At 39.3% G+C, this 14,035-nt stretch overlaps 2 protein-coding genes across 7 annotated transcripts in view; one reads left to right on the top strand and one right to left on the bottom strand.

Annotated features, from left to right (window-relative positions):
* Positions 1 to 4,462: 4,462 nt before the first annotated feature.
* LOC146653100 (gamma-interferon-inducible lysosomal thiol reductase-like) lies at positions 4,463 to 8,007 on the top strand. Its single transcript, XM_085383343.1, has 7 exons — positions 4,463 to 4,651; positions 5,455 to 5,643; positions 5,731 to 5,802; positions 5,887 to 5,979; positions 6,424 to 6,576; positions 7,023 to 7,091; positions 7,178 to 8,007. The coding sequence occupies exons 1-7, from the start codon at positions 4,511 to 4,513 to the stop codon at positions 7,235 to 7,237; spliced, it is 777 nt and encodes a 258-aa protein (XP_085239469.1). The 5' UTR covers positions 4,463 to 4,510; the 3' UTR covers positions 7,238 to 8,007.
* A 2,580-nt stretch (positions 8,008 to 10,587) lies between these two features.
* The window catches only part of LOC146653097 (3',5'-cyclic-AMP phosphodiesterase 4C-like), a 114,501-nt gene continuing 111,053 nt past the window's right edge, over positions 10,588 to 14,035 (bottom strand). For all 6 annotated transcript variants that reach the window (XM_085383337.1, XM_085383336.1, XM_085383338.1 and 3 more), the window contains 2 exons: positions 13,488 to 13,670; positions 10,588 to 12,470 (listed from right to left, as the gene is read on the bottom strand). In XM_085383337.1, coding sequence (XP_085239463.1) covers positions 11,901 to 12,470; positions 13,488 to 13,670 — 753 coding nt within the window. In that variant the 3' untranslated portion in view covers positions 10,588 to 11,900. The remainder of the gene's footprint in view (positions 12,471 to 13,487; positions 13,671 to 14,035) is intronic.

Below are 14,035 nucleotides of genomic sequence, written 5' to 3'. Positions count from 1 at the left end.
GCTACTGGGGCAGGGATAGCTCAGTAGGTAAAGTGGTCGCCCCATGATCGGAAGGTCGGCGGTTCGAATCCACTTAACGGCTACCCTGAGGTACCCCTGAGCAAGGTACCGTCCCTACACACTGCTCCCCGGGCGCCTGCTTAGTGGGCTGCCCACTGCTTCACTGAGTGAATGGGTCAAATGCAGAGAAAAACAAGTAATTTCCCCATGGGGATCAATAAAGTATCCATTATTATTATTATTATTATTCCCCAAATGCATGGCGTCTGATTATCAAAACAAAGGTTAATGATTTTAATGATTTTAGCCATGACCCTGGTGGCTACAAACTGTCAACAAAAGACACAAGGAAAAAGAAGCAGGTATGATTGGTTTGTGAAAGCAGTGTGTGTGTTGTGGCGTTTTTTAAAGGCTTTATATTGAGTTTAGATTTTAAATTTTCTACTTTTTTGGATTGAGAATGATAAAAAAAAAATAAGGGGGATTGGTACCCACTAACAAATTTCGGTTATATCAACACCCCTAGCACATAACATAGAGACTTACAACTGACCAAACAGCTGTAACAATTTTTATCATTACTGCTAGAATTTTGCAGGCATATTCGCTAGCTAGGTATTAACTAATAATGTAAAGATTCCAACTATGGGGACCAAAAACTGTATGTTACAATTAAATTAGATAGGTAATGATTTTTAGTTTTTTGAACCACACCAGCAGACCATACCTGAGAAGTTTTTTTTTCCTCTTAAGTGTAAATGAGATATATACACGGTAGAAAATTGTGTCTATATTGATAAAAGTATCATTTAAAATTAAAACTGTTTACATTTCAGATCTATCCAGGTATGTGTATCCCTGGATAAGTAGCAGGTTTGTAACCCAGGGACTTCTTTGATTGTGCAATTTTTGAGCAGAGATGAAGTGGTGCTTGTGGATATCATCGATTAAACTATTTTTATAGAGGAGAACACAGCAGTGAATAAACCTTGGTCTGCCCATGAATTAAGAAACAATTAAACATATATAAAGATATGAAGAGTTAATTTTACATATCGTGACCTGTATATATTTTTTCTTGTGTCATCGGGTCACATTAAAATGCACTTCTCTCTTTATGGTCACACGTTCTTGATTGTCATTGCGTATGTACACTTGAAGTTAAATGTCAGACTGTTTATTGCCACGAAGGGAGAGAAACTGTCAAGTTCCTACTTTGTGGCAGTGAAAAGGTGTATATGTTTGATTTTTGCATGCTATTATTGTGTAACAGGTTTTAAAAGGTATAATGCATATTACTAAATCAGAATATTATGGCTGGAAACTGTTTTGATACCAGTTCTGGTATTAGAATGACACCAGCAGCTATGAAATCAATTTTGTTTAGCCTCCATTAATGGTGCTAGGCACTTATTGCTATAGTTTTCCTTTAATGCGTCTCTTTCGATCACCTGTCAGTATTAGTCAAACTGTGACGAGTTCTTTATCAAAGCAAATGGAAATGTTTTCGTGTTGGCCGTGGTCTGTCGTGCTCGTAACCACATCAGTCTGTGAAATAGTGTTGCACAGTAGTAAACTGTCCATCGCTGCATTGCACAGGTCGCGGACGGAGTGCGCCACAATCGTCACATGACAGCGCGAGGAGGAGTGAAAGCAAAATGTAGGCGCCCGTCCTACGCCACGTTATCTCGTTGTCATCTTTTTTGTATTTTTTGCACACTGAATAGAGTCTATAACTGCAATATATATATATATATGTATATATATATATATATATATATATATATATATATATATATATATAATCTATCTTCTAAAAATGAAGTGTTAGCTATATTGGTAAATTTTGTAGCAAGAATTTAAAATATGAAATCAATTTACACAGGTTATATGTGCACAAAGACCACTGCTCTGTGGAGTTTAGGTTTAAAGCATAGCATTTGCACACACGTAACTCCACATTTGAGGTGGAGATGCTGTGACTGTCTTCACCCTGTTACTAAGGCAGGTGGACATGTGGGATTTGTAAATATGGTCAAGTTGCTCATGAGATTGATGCATAGTAGCACTGATTTTTTATATATATATATATATTTATCTTCAGTTGGTGGCATCTTCATTGAGCTGACCACTTAATAGGATTTGTACTTCAGCAAAGTCATGCCTCTTTCTAATTAGCATTTGCACAATTCGGTCTTTTTCTGTCTCTTCGTGTATCTTAATGTTTTATCACTGTGCAAACAAAAACAAAATAGAGATGGTGAAATGATCCCTGCAGGGGATCATGAAGTGTCATCATGATCTGCTACCTAATGATACAACCATTACCATGTTGTATCTGCTGCTGTATATGAATAGAAATATACACAGTGGCTACAGAAATTTAACAAATATTCACATATGTTACAAATACACAGATGTTAATTATCAAAGATAGGCTCTTTAACCAGCCTGCTGAGGTTTATAACTAAATAAAAGAAACAAATGATTGCCATTTAGCGTTTGACCTTTAGAACTGTGTAGTCCTTGAATTTGTATGTGCGAATCATATTAAGGAGGTTTAGTACCAGTAATATTTGTTTTTTCCCTTCAGGAACCTCCAAATGTTTGTTGGCATTTATGCTAGATACCACAGATTTGTGGCATGAAAGTGAAAATCGGTCTACCATAATTAGTTTATGGGAAAGTAACAGCAGAAACAGTTATGTTGAGGTATTAGTTATGTAGGGCAAGAAAGATGGTGTGGCATGTGTTCAGGTACAGTATTATGATGGAGGTTAGTAAGTATGTCAGTTGGAGGTGGAATGTGGGGATGGATTAGGTGGAAGGAGGCTGGTGAGATATTTGTATTCACCCAATCTCTTGGCTGTTGCCCTTTCTTTCATGCCGTAACCTGATGAGATCTAGCAGGTCACGTGATGTGGAACTACTTAGTATAGAATATATATCTGTTTTCTTTCTCACGATGAGCTGTGCATTTGATCCGATGCCTCTGTCTCTGGCTCACATGCATTATCGTATTTGTTAAAATTATGTTTCTGTATCTTTCATTTTTATCTTTTCATTGTGTCTGTATACACTTGTTCTTTTTTTGTATCTGATCTAAAGGATTTAGCTGCATTAGTTGTACGACTACTGCTGTGAGAAAATACTGTTATTGTAACTGTTTATTTACTGTATTGATTATGCAATAACATTCAGCTTGTTGTCTTGAATCAGAATCAGCTTGTGCGTCCTTTGAGGAGTTATAGAAGAAAAGTGGTATTAAACCCCAATTTTACCAACTTCAGAACTGTACTGTTCATGTATGCACTTTCAGATCCCAAATAAAAGATTATAGCTTCACGGGTTGTTTGGAGTATTATTTAATGCCATCATTTCAGCACCTTGTTGGATCTCTCTAAATGGCGTCACAAAACAGCAGCTAATGTAGGCTAGGTCACCGATCTGTAACGGCTTACAGATTATTAGCCATTAGACTGCTGTCATACAAGCTAGAGTACTTTATCATTTTATCTTATTTATATTCTGGTCAAAGTGGACTTTATTATTATATTTGTTTATTTTTTGTTGTTTGTTTTTGTTAACAGTACAGATCCAGTGAGAGCACGTCAAAAGCATGTTACAGTACGTGTCAACATCCAGCAGCAGCCCATATTCAGTTTCAACACTGTTATCATTTGAATTAAGATTTTTAAATGTGAAAGGGGTTTGCAAGGCACTGCACGTATGACATTATGCATACAAAAGCTTTTGGTCCCTGTGAATTACATAATCATGTGTCAATGAGTCACACCATGAACGCCAATTATTGACAGAGACAATGAGCAACCGTCTTACTTATCTGCTCTTGAACTCTCTTCACCTTTTAGCTTCTTAGTAAGTTCCAATGCAGTACAAATTCAGTGGTGTGCCTTACTCTTCAACGCAAACGTTAGCCACCCTTTGATCTCAGTAAGAGCAAAAATAGCAGACTTTCTCGTTTATAGCCACAGAGATGCTAACGGTTAGCTTCAAAATTGTGTTCGTGCAATTGGTGAGAATTTAAAAAGGCAAACAGTGGATCTGCCCATAAACAGTTCATAGAATTTTACACATTACCAATTAATAACATCAAAATCCAAGGCCAAAATCGAAGATGGCGCAAGATGCCGCCTTTCATCTTTCATTAGCTGTTTCTGCAAAGAAAAGAAGAAAAAAAAAAAAACGTCAACGCTTGCTCTGCGTTTCTTTTTTAAATTTTAGTTTAGTGGCTAACTAGTTAAAGCTGGATTTTTTTTAAAGTAAATACTAATATATATTAAATCCTATCAAACTGTCAGCATTTTCAGATCATTATTTTGTTACTCCCTTATACTCCGGAGCCAGAAACGGTGATGTCCGAGGATTACTGAAGGCAGCATTCACACCTGTAGTCAATCAGCTGATTGGGCGGTTCCAGTGAGGAGCATCTTCGATATTCTCCGTCCTACTTTCTCAGATTTGTGTGGATTCCTTTGCAGATGCCAACATGAAGCTCTCGGGAATCCTGGCTGTGCTTTTGCTCGTCTATACTGAACGGAGCGGTTTCGGGATGTGTCATCCCAAACCGGCCTGTCGCTACCCTCCCTCCCAGTGGTGTAGGTCCCTGGAAATAGCGATAGAGTGCAGGGTAAGTCTGACCACACTGGGGGTCATCTATGCTCCTACTAGTAATTTTGTTTAGTATAGGCTAGGCACAAGTAAGCACAGCTGAACGAGATTTAAGAAGTTTATTCCATTTTTATACGTTATTCGTGTGCTTTTACTCAGTAGAATGTAAAATGGTCCTCTCAGTATGAAAGCGTCTTCTTAATGTAAACACTTTAAAGCAAAGGACTAGCAGGAAAACAAGAGGAAAAGTTTAATATTGCTATTGTGCACCCAAATGGTATCATTCATCACTGTCGTATAGAGGACAGTTTTTGTGGAGTTGAAAGTTTCCTTGGTCTGGACATTAATAAGAGTCATGCCTCAGAAATTCAACACCAGAGGTTGTTCATGTGACTGACAGAGTAGCTTGAGGTCAAATCATGCAAACACCTAATCAGTTTAGAGAAAACAGAGTCTGGAGGAGGAGATGAATGTGCAGTGTCGCTTCCTTAGACCATTTTGAGCTTTGTGTCTTTTATTAATTTTAATCTGTCCTTCCTCTTTATTTCAATAATGTAGAAAATGCTCCGAAGAGCTATTCTTTTCAGTTTTCCAATGATTGTGTTTTAAACTTTGCAAAATGGTTCAAGTCACATTTGTTACTTTTTAAAAATTAATCCTTGTGCATGTCATGGAAATGTTCTTCAGCACTGAACTTGTATGTGAGCGTGTTTGATGAGCTTCAGAAAAGTGTTTTCTGTAAATGTAAATCATGTAAGTTATGAAAAACACTTTTTATTTGTCTTCTTACTGAAATGGGATGACATCAACTCTGTTTTGTAGGTGGAGAAACAGTGTATGGAGGTTAATGCTACCAGGCCAAACCAGGCTGTCCCTGGAGTATCTGTCACACTGTACTATGAGAGTCTGTGTCCAGACTGCAGAGAATTTATCACTCAGCAGCTTTTCCCTACCTGGACAATGCTGCAGGACATCATGGCTGTCACACTGGTGCCCTATGGGAATGCTAAGGTCCATCAGTCCTTCCTCTGTTGATGCATGCAGCATACAAAAACAAATGTTTCACCTGAATAAACCTAGGCTTTGTTTCTCTTGTAGGAGCGTCGCTCAGCAAACTCTCCCTTCACCTGTCAGCACGGAGAGCCTGAATGCAGAGGAAACATGATCGAGGTTTGAACAGCTTAAACTTTGCATGTGTTTTTTGTTTTGTTTTTTTTCTGCTGGGTCTTCTAGACTGATTGATCTCTTCCTCAGGCCTGCATCCTCCATTTAACCGAACACTCTCTTGCATTTCACATCATCTACTGCATGGAGTCATCTGCAGATGTTCTGAGCGCTGCACAGTCTGTGAGTAACTTCAGGAAAAAAATGTTTATTTGATATAAGGGTCGTTTTCATTTCCAGTGATCACAACTGTTACTGTGATAGCTGAGCTCATGGTCCTGAGGAGCCAGCACAGGCCATCAAGAAAATAACCCCCTGCTAACCTGATTCACGTCCTCGGGAAAACTTGTTTCTTGATGAGTTTATGGTCTCAATCCCTGGTTTCAAGTCTAATTGTATACAGTGTGATGTTTACTCTGATGCTGATTAAATAAAAACAACAAATGAAAGGAGAAAAGGACGGCCTACTCTGTAACTGAGGATTGTAACAGCTCCTGACATCAAAAAGCAGAAATGGCAATCACAAATGCTCTGCTCAAATTCTGAACGGATCGATAGGGGACATCACATTCGCTATGTCATTGCCCTTCTGCTTTTTCTGTTTCGGTTTTCTTTTTCTTTTCTCAGTGTCTCCGGCTGTATGCTCCCTCTGTGCCCTGGTCCAGAGTTGACTCGTGTGTCAAAGGAGATCTGGGATACCAGCTGATGCGTGCCAACGCTCTTATGACCAGAGCCCTGAACCCTGCACACACACATGTGCCCTGGATCACCTTCAATGGGGTAAAACGCAAGCTGAGATTTGTTTAACATACTGAGAGGTCTATCTGCTTCTCATTTTAAAAAGCTAGAATTTGAAATTAATTCTGAGCTGCAGAGAATATGAACTAACTCATGTTTTCAGACAAGGCTTGTGCATCTTTCTGCACTTCTAGTTTCTACAGTTGTTCAGAATACACCAAATCTGTAAGAGCTGAAGTGAAAAGATCTTAATTTTTTTTCTTTTAAAAGTATAAAAATCATGTAGTCCCTATCAGCTGCTTAAACTCATAACTGATATGACAAGGCTGAAATTATTACTGTGGACAGAGTTGTAAGTTTAAAATTCATAATTTGGGTTCAAAGTTTAAAAAGGAAAACTTAGATAATCAAATATTCCAAGCGAATTTAATACCTTTGGTGGGGTTTACAGAAGGAAATGCTGGGACTAAGTGCTGTCCTTATTACAGGAATACACAGAAGAGAATGAAGACAAAGCAATGTTGTCCCTTTTCCAACTGGTTTGTCATCTCTACAAGGTGAGTAGATGTATTTGTGAATGAAGTGCTTTGATTCAAACACAACTCTAGCGTCTGACTTTTTGTGCATGTTTCTGCTTCTACAGGGGGTGAAACCTCCAGCCTGCGCTGGAGCTCCGGTCCGGCTCGACAGAAGCTTCTGCTGAACATGAAAAATAAAGTTATATGTCAGTGCTACAGGCAAACAGCCAAATGTGACACGTTAAATTAGCCATACTAATGTTTAGTTTGTTTCAGTGTTGTCGTTAATACTATGAAAACGTAAGCATATAGAGTATTATAACTTTCTTGTGTAACAGAGCAGATAACTAAGTTGTCTTTTAATTCAAATATGGTTTATAATAACAAATGCAGCCAAACACAGGATAAAAATTTCCATATAATTTATTGGCATTTTCCACTTAAAACACCCTGAACTCCCGAGACTCTTTTGGCTTAAAATGCGAAACAAAAATAGATTTAATTTCTCTGACAAAAACATCGGAGTGGCAGGTGGATACATACTTGTGAAGTATACTTGATTTTTAGGCTCCAGAACATAAAATCAGACATCCTACGTTACAGTACTTTGTATCGACAGACACATCTGAAGAATAAATATCTCTATAGAAGTTTGCACGACACAGAGGCTGAAAGAACAAGACTGCATGGACGTGGGTGGAGGCGGTGTCAGTGCAACACTGTCTCTGTGTAGAAGCGGGAACGCTCCCGCTCACCGACACAGATGGCGCTGTATGGCACTGACGTCTTCCTGCAAAGAGCCACGGTGCTGAGTTTAACCTGCTGTAACTCCTCAGACTGTTCAGTGCTGAGCAAATTACACCTGCTGTCAGAAAACTGTTGCTGTATAGCTACTAAAACTATCACACAGGATAAAAATATGAGCTTTTAATTTGTTCATTTTTGTGTTACAATAAGAGAAAATGATGACTAACTGGAAACACATTATTTGTTGTGCCACATCTGAGAAAAATCAGTTTGATCTCAGAAGCCAAATTTTTGAATGTATTTTTACATTTTTGGACGATTATTCCTTAATTAAATGTAGTACAAATATAATAAACTTCTTTTGGGGGTAAAACCATTGTTTTTGCTCTTTGTTTGTGCTCTTTGATAATGTAGCCATGTGAACATTGCTACACTATGCAAAAATGTAACTAAAATAGGTTTTCTCCTCATAGAAAGCTGTTTGACTGGATCAAAACCAAAGGATCTTGACGAATGGCTGACAAACCAACTTTTGACACGATACATGTTTTTTGATGATGTAACAAAAAAAACAGACGTTTAAATGCAGTGTTTTGAAAATGTTTACTCTTCCGGGTGATGCTCAAAGGCTTTGAGGTTCACTGGCTTACATTCAGCCTGTTACACTCTAGATAATTATAAAACTAGCCAAATGCAGACACTTTTGTCATACGAAGGCATCTGTGGTCAGCTGGATACTGATATCTAAATATGCTAATGAGTAAAAATTACTGTAAAAACTGAACTGCTCTGATTGCAATGTGAACGGTTTAATAGGAGACACTTTTAATATGACATATCTACTCACAATTATTTTATTAGACCTCTAAACTGTCTTTAAATCTGGAGCCTTTGAAAAAAATCTTCTTTTGGGCACTTTGTAAACGTTCTCAAAAAAATGTAAGTCTGGCAACAGTTTTCCCACTTTCCTCTTTCTCCACGGAAAAGTGAATGGAACAACAGTCTGAGGATCAGCATTTCGAAATCATCACAGTGGTCCTTTAGCACAAGGCTCAAAACGTTTATAAACCACGTAAGGCTGATCAATAAAGCTTACTAGCTGAAATAATGAAATACTGTTGGACTAGTGTTTTCTACTACTGCCTGACTGGGAAGTGCATCGTATGTTGCGTAGTGCTTGCTTACTTCCCGGTCTTTCTACCTCAGTGACGGCGACAAACACTGTTCTAGGCTGAATGTGTACTTGGTACAGAAAGACAAAGTCATGAAACACATGAAAATACACACATCCTCGAGTCTCAGCTATCTGATTAGGAAAGAACTGAACAGACGGATCCAAAGCTGCACAAAATCTATTGAATTGTTTGCCTTAAATACTGTTAACATGTATCATTTGTAAAAACTAACACTATAAAGTTAATGACTTTGATACAATCATCAGGTTAAAATCTCTAGTGTAAAAATGTACAGCATTGTAGGCTGGCAGGTGTTTGTGTGTTGTCAACACTTGTGGCACACATTTATCCCAGTCGAGCACTATCTACCAAATAAGAGCTGATGGAGCACAGTCTGTTTAGGATGAACTACAGGTGACTTGTTTCTGCCACCTGAGCTCTCTCTGATCTCTACATCGGTATCTGTCGGCAGGGTAGGAAAACACACCGCTGGGATTTTAGAATTCAAAGATCCTCGTTGGGTTTTTTATGGAAAATAAAACAATTTAGAAGCAGCATCTTTAGTTCAGATGTGTAAACATGTTTTACTGTTGACTGAGGTTTGAAGGTTTGTGTGTCGAAACAACATTTTACCATTAAAGGATAAGGCTGGCATTTTTTACATTTTCTAAAATACCTACAAAAACAAAATCAACAGCAAGGGCCTCTTTTATAAAGTGCTCTGAGCTCAAGTATGATTTAATCAAACAGGTGTCAAAGCCTGTGATGAACTATGCTGCTGGTTTGTCTTCCCCGCTCTGTTCAGATCAGATGGTTGATGGCTCAGGTGCCCTCAACATCTAGACTTATAGCATGGCTGAAGCTTTTAAATTTCCATCTATCAGCCATTATAAATGCACACACTGATAGTTTGTCAAACATCCAAGTGGCTTCCTTGGAGGGAAGTTAACAGGATGCTCGCAGAGTTTTGGGAATTCTATCTGATCTGAAAGACATGATGAATACACGTGTTACAGAAGTAATATAGTAGATTACTTGTTACTTTTACAAGAAACAAGCAGTAAATCTTAAATTTCCCTGGACATAAGCACAGATCTCCTCAATAATCTCTCTAATCTCTTATAAGCACTTTAATAAAATATAACCACAAAAACAACTACACAAATGTTGGTTTTAAAAACAAAACAAAACATTTGAATGAGCATAGAAGTTCACAGAGCTTCAAAACAGTAGTAGCTGGAGCTGCTGATTTTAATTGCAGCAGTACAGACAGAAATAATGTGACTGCATGAATAGTGTTTCCCAACAAACATGTGGGAGCCTTTAAAAAATCAACAGTTTCTTTGTTGGACACATTTTCATCAGGATGGTAGAAATAAGATTGAATGAAAACGGACTAAATTATAATTAGGGAGCATGTGCATCTATGGAACATCTATAGAACAGATGCCACACAATACTTTGTTATAGCAGTGGTTCATTGTTTGCTGATTATTTAAAAAAGAAGGTTTTTGCCAGCATTATTCTTTTATAAGAACAAATATTCAGAATCGGATTCAGTTTGGGTCTGAGGTGGGAGGCTGAGTTTTATATTTCACCTACAGTTGTTGGAGTTTGCACACCTTTGGACTGTCTCAAAACAAACAGATGCAGTCCTAGAATTCCAATATTATCTGACCGGTAGATGAATAGGAACTTTATTATTGTTGCACGCCATCAAATCCTTTGTTGAGACGCTAGTTTGTGAAAGCTGGTTAGTTTCCCGCCCTGCCTTCTGGTACCTTTAGTCAAATGCTTTGTACTGTGTTTTTGTGATCAGCAGGCCTACAGTGGGTGAAGCCCTTTTTTTGTGACTGAACAGAAGAGCTGAAATGGCCGAGACAGTAAAGTGCTACTGCGGACTGGAGGCACCCTGATTTAAAAAACCGAACAAAACAAATGCTTTTTAAGCACTTAACCACAGACGAGATCAGCTAATGTACAACAAGGAACAGGTTGAAAATCAAAACAGAACAATGACATCATTAAAAGTCACTACAGGTACAAAATAAAATAAAGCTTAAACTAATTATACAGGTGGTGTCTTATAGTATCAACAGGTGAGACTGGGGTAAAGTCTTCTTCAGTGTTCAGTTTCTGTGGTGCTACAAGCTGGTTTAAGTATGTAAGTTGCCAAATTGTATATTAAAGGGTTTTGATTAAATGTAGAGACACACCATGGGTTAAAGTCTCATTTGTCCAGCTTGGAGGTAAATCAAACTGGAAAGACTGTTTGGGGTGGTGGTCAGGTTAGGGGGTACCCAGTACATCTGTGCTACATTAGATTTATGTTTCTCTTCATACCCTGAGGTTAAGGTCCACCGATTTTTCTCATTTACATCCCGTATTTGGTAAAATGATTCATCTCTCACATCATTCTTAAAGAAATCAGACTCACTTAATCCAACGAGGACTCAATAATTTTATACCTTAAACTGAAATTATGGTGCAAAATAATTTCCAAGACCCTGTCACACCACTGCGGTCCTCATTCGCTGCTCGCGTTCAAATGTCACAGTTATTTTGAAGGAAGACATTTCCTTTACCTTGTTACCTCTTGTTAGAGAACAGGCCTCAGCTTCGTTCTTCTTCCCAGAATAAACGCAGCAGTTTCGTTTTCTTTGTTTCTGTCTGGGACTCTCCAAACTGAAGCTATAACAAACCAGGATGGCCTATCAGGCACCCAAAGATAGGCAAAAACTATTCTCCCTGCTGAAAAACGAAACCTAAAACAGAGGGGGAACATTCCTCTGTTCTCCAGAGTGGGTGTCTCCAGTGTAAAGGGACTGTGGTGATTTTACAGACATTATTGGTAAAGGCTTGCCCTGCCTCCATCGACATACATCCAGCACCCGTGTCTCTCAGGCAGGGCAGGTTGTGCTGGTCATTATGTGCCCAAACGCAGGCAGGCCACTCCGTCGCCCTCCTGGCTCAGTTCTCTGTCCGTGTCAGCACCTTCCCGCCCTGGGGAGACTGGCGCTCTTTGAGGGCTGGGGCTCCGCACCGACATGGCAGCCAGGTTCAAGGTCCGAGATGGGTGAGGCGAAGGGGGACGGTACCTGCCGCTGCTGCTGCTGCTGCGGGGGTCTGGGGAAAGAGATGGGGAGGAGGAGTCTCGGTGCCTCTCCGCAGCAGACTGAGACTCATTTTCTATGGGGCTCTCAAGGTCAGAATCTGCCTCCTCCTCTTCTTCCTCCTCTTCCTCCAGAGTTAATTCAAACTGGAACTTGTCCCCTCCTCCTCCTCCAGAAGGAATGGGTGCGCCTGCTCCCAAAGCTGCTGGTCCCACCTCAGCCTGGTGCTCTTCTGGGGTGGAAGGCGAGGGGCTGCGGGGGATCATGCTCTGGTACCACTCCCTGTTGTCCTCCAGTGTGTCCAGGATGTCCTGAGCGTCGGGGTGCACTAAGTCGGCCCAGGTCTCCCACAGCGGGTGCACAATGAAGTCAATGAAGCTCACCTGGTTATGATAGTAATGTTAACAATATTACAACAGCAAACGTGACAGGAGTACGATACATAAAGGACAAACAGGATCACATTTGCAGAGTAAATACTGGAGAGGTGGTTTCAGGACACGTAGGAAAAATAACAAACTGTGCAAAAGTCTTGAGCCACTCCTCATTTTTTAAATATTTTTCCCAGAAAAATGGGAAATATGTGCAGCAATTTATAGAAATATAAATATACATAGAAATGAAGTATATGAGGCAGAAACAGCTGAACAATCAGTGAGGATTGCTTGCTGTTTCAGTAATGTTGGAGGCTAATCCATGACTGATAGTGTTCGATTATGTGTTTTTTTTATCCAGGTGTGCTTTTACTGCATTGGCAGTGTGTTTGGGATCTTTGTCATGCTCAAAAAGAAAACCGGTGCCATTTAGACACTTTCCAGATGGTGCTGCATGATGGATCAAAATCTAACTTTACTTTTCTGTGGTCATAATTCCATCAATGCTGACAAGAGCCTCCATTGTGTTTTACAGATATTCACTGTGGCACTTTCTCTCATTTTCAGTCCTGTTCTTATGTAGTTTGGCATACCTCAGCTGTTCTCTGTGTTTCCCTTCCTTAAGAATGGCTTCTTGACAGCCACTCTTCCACTGCATCAGCTCTAGAGCCAGATGCATTGCACAGCACATCCATTTGAAAAGGTCAGGTTCAGGGCCTGAACTGAAAGTGAGTGAAAAAGCATCCAAATGTCTAAAGAAAAATTTTGAAAGACTTTCAGAAATCCTGGAGAACTTTTGCTCAAGAGCACTTTAAAAGTATTATAATAAAGTTTGCCTCCTTGGAAACATAACACAAGGAAATGAGGGGTGGCTAAAGATATGCACAGCACTGTACTTTTAGATTCAACCTATGAAGGCGTATATATTAGCTCATTGCTTATTGTATTGCAATTATGTATGGAAGCATTATGTAGACAGGTTATTATGAGACTAAAACATCTGTTAACTTTGCCATCTGTCAGCACCTGACTCTTTTCTATGGAGGCGTTGTGTTTGTCACACATGGGGCTGATCTCCATGCCTCTATCCCGCTCCCTGTCTCCCTGGGTGAAACGCTCCTTCATGATGCGGTCCGTCCACTGGCGGTAAAGCTCCAGCGGTTTGGTTGGATTGCTCAAATCTGCACAATGGACCATGTTCTGCAGAACCTGGAAGAGAAAAACGCAGTCAGATGTGGCGTGTCATGCTGGGCAATGTTAGAGATGCAATGCAATCTCAACTGTAAAAAGAATCCAGAAAAAAATTCAGTTTGAAAAACATTTTGAGCTTTGGCAACAGTCACTCATAAAGCTAAGAAAGTTAGTTAATGTTACTGTCATTTTTTTTTTTTTTGGGGTGTTAAATCTGTCCATTCAGAGCAGCAGTCACTGCTGACAGTAAAAACTACTGTTTATTCAAACAAACTGCATTTTGTAAGTGCTGTCAAGGAGGTGGGGTATTTATTACCTCTTTTTTTTTTTTTTTTTAAAGAAATTACACAATTTATTACTTAGAAACAAGATGAACACAGAAC

Source organism: Rhamphochromis longiceps, linkage group LG15 (genome assembly GCF_057381845.1).
Source record: "Rhamphochromis longiceps isolate RC_006_pf linkage group LG15, R_longiceps_female_GT1.1, whole genome shotgun sequence".
In the NCBI taxonomy this organism is placed as follows: Eukaryota; Metazoa; Chordata; class Actinopteri; order Cichliformes; family Cichlidae; genus Rhamphochromis; species Rhamphochromis longiceps.
This window is presented reverse-complemented; position numbering and strand designations above follow the sequence as displayed.

What these genes read in the sequence shown, in the direction of transcription:
- LOC146653100 (XM_085383343.1), top strand. Translation starts at nt 4,511, where the DNA reads ATGAAGCTCTCGGGAATCCTGGCTGTGCTTTTGCTCGTCTATACTGAA. An exon ending in AAATAGCGATAGAGTGCAGG is followed by an intron (nt 4,652 to 5,454) that starts GTAAGTCTGACC and finishes TCTGTTTTGTAG; the next exon opens with GTGGAGAAACAGTGTATGGA. An exon ending in TTCTGAGCGCTGCACAGTCT is followed by an intron (nt 5,980 to 6,423) that starts GTGAGTAACTTC and finishes TTCTTTTCTCAG; the next exon opens with TGTCTCCGGCTGTATGCTCC.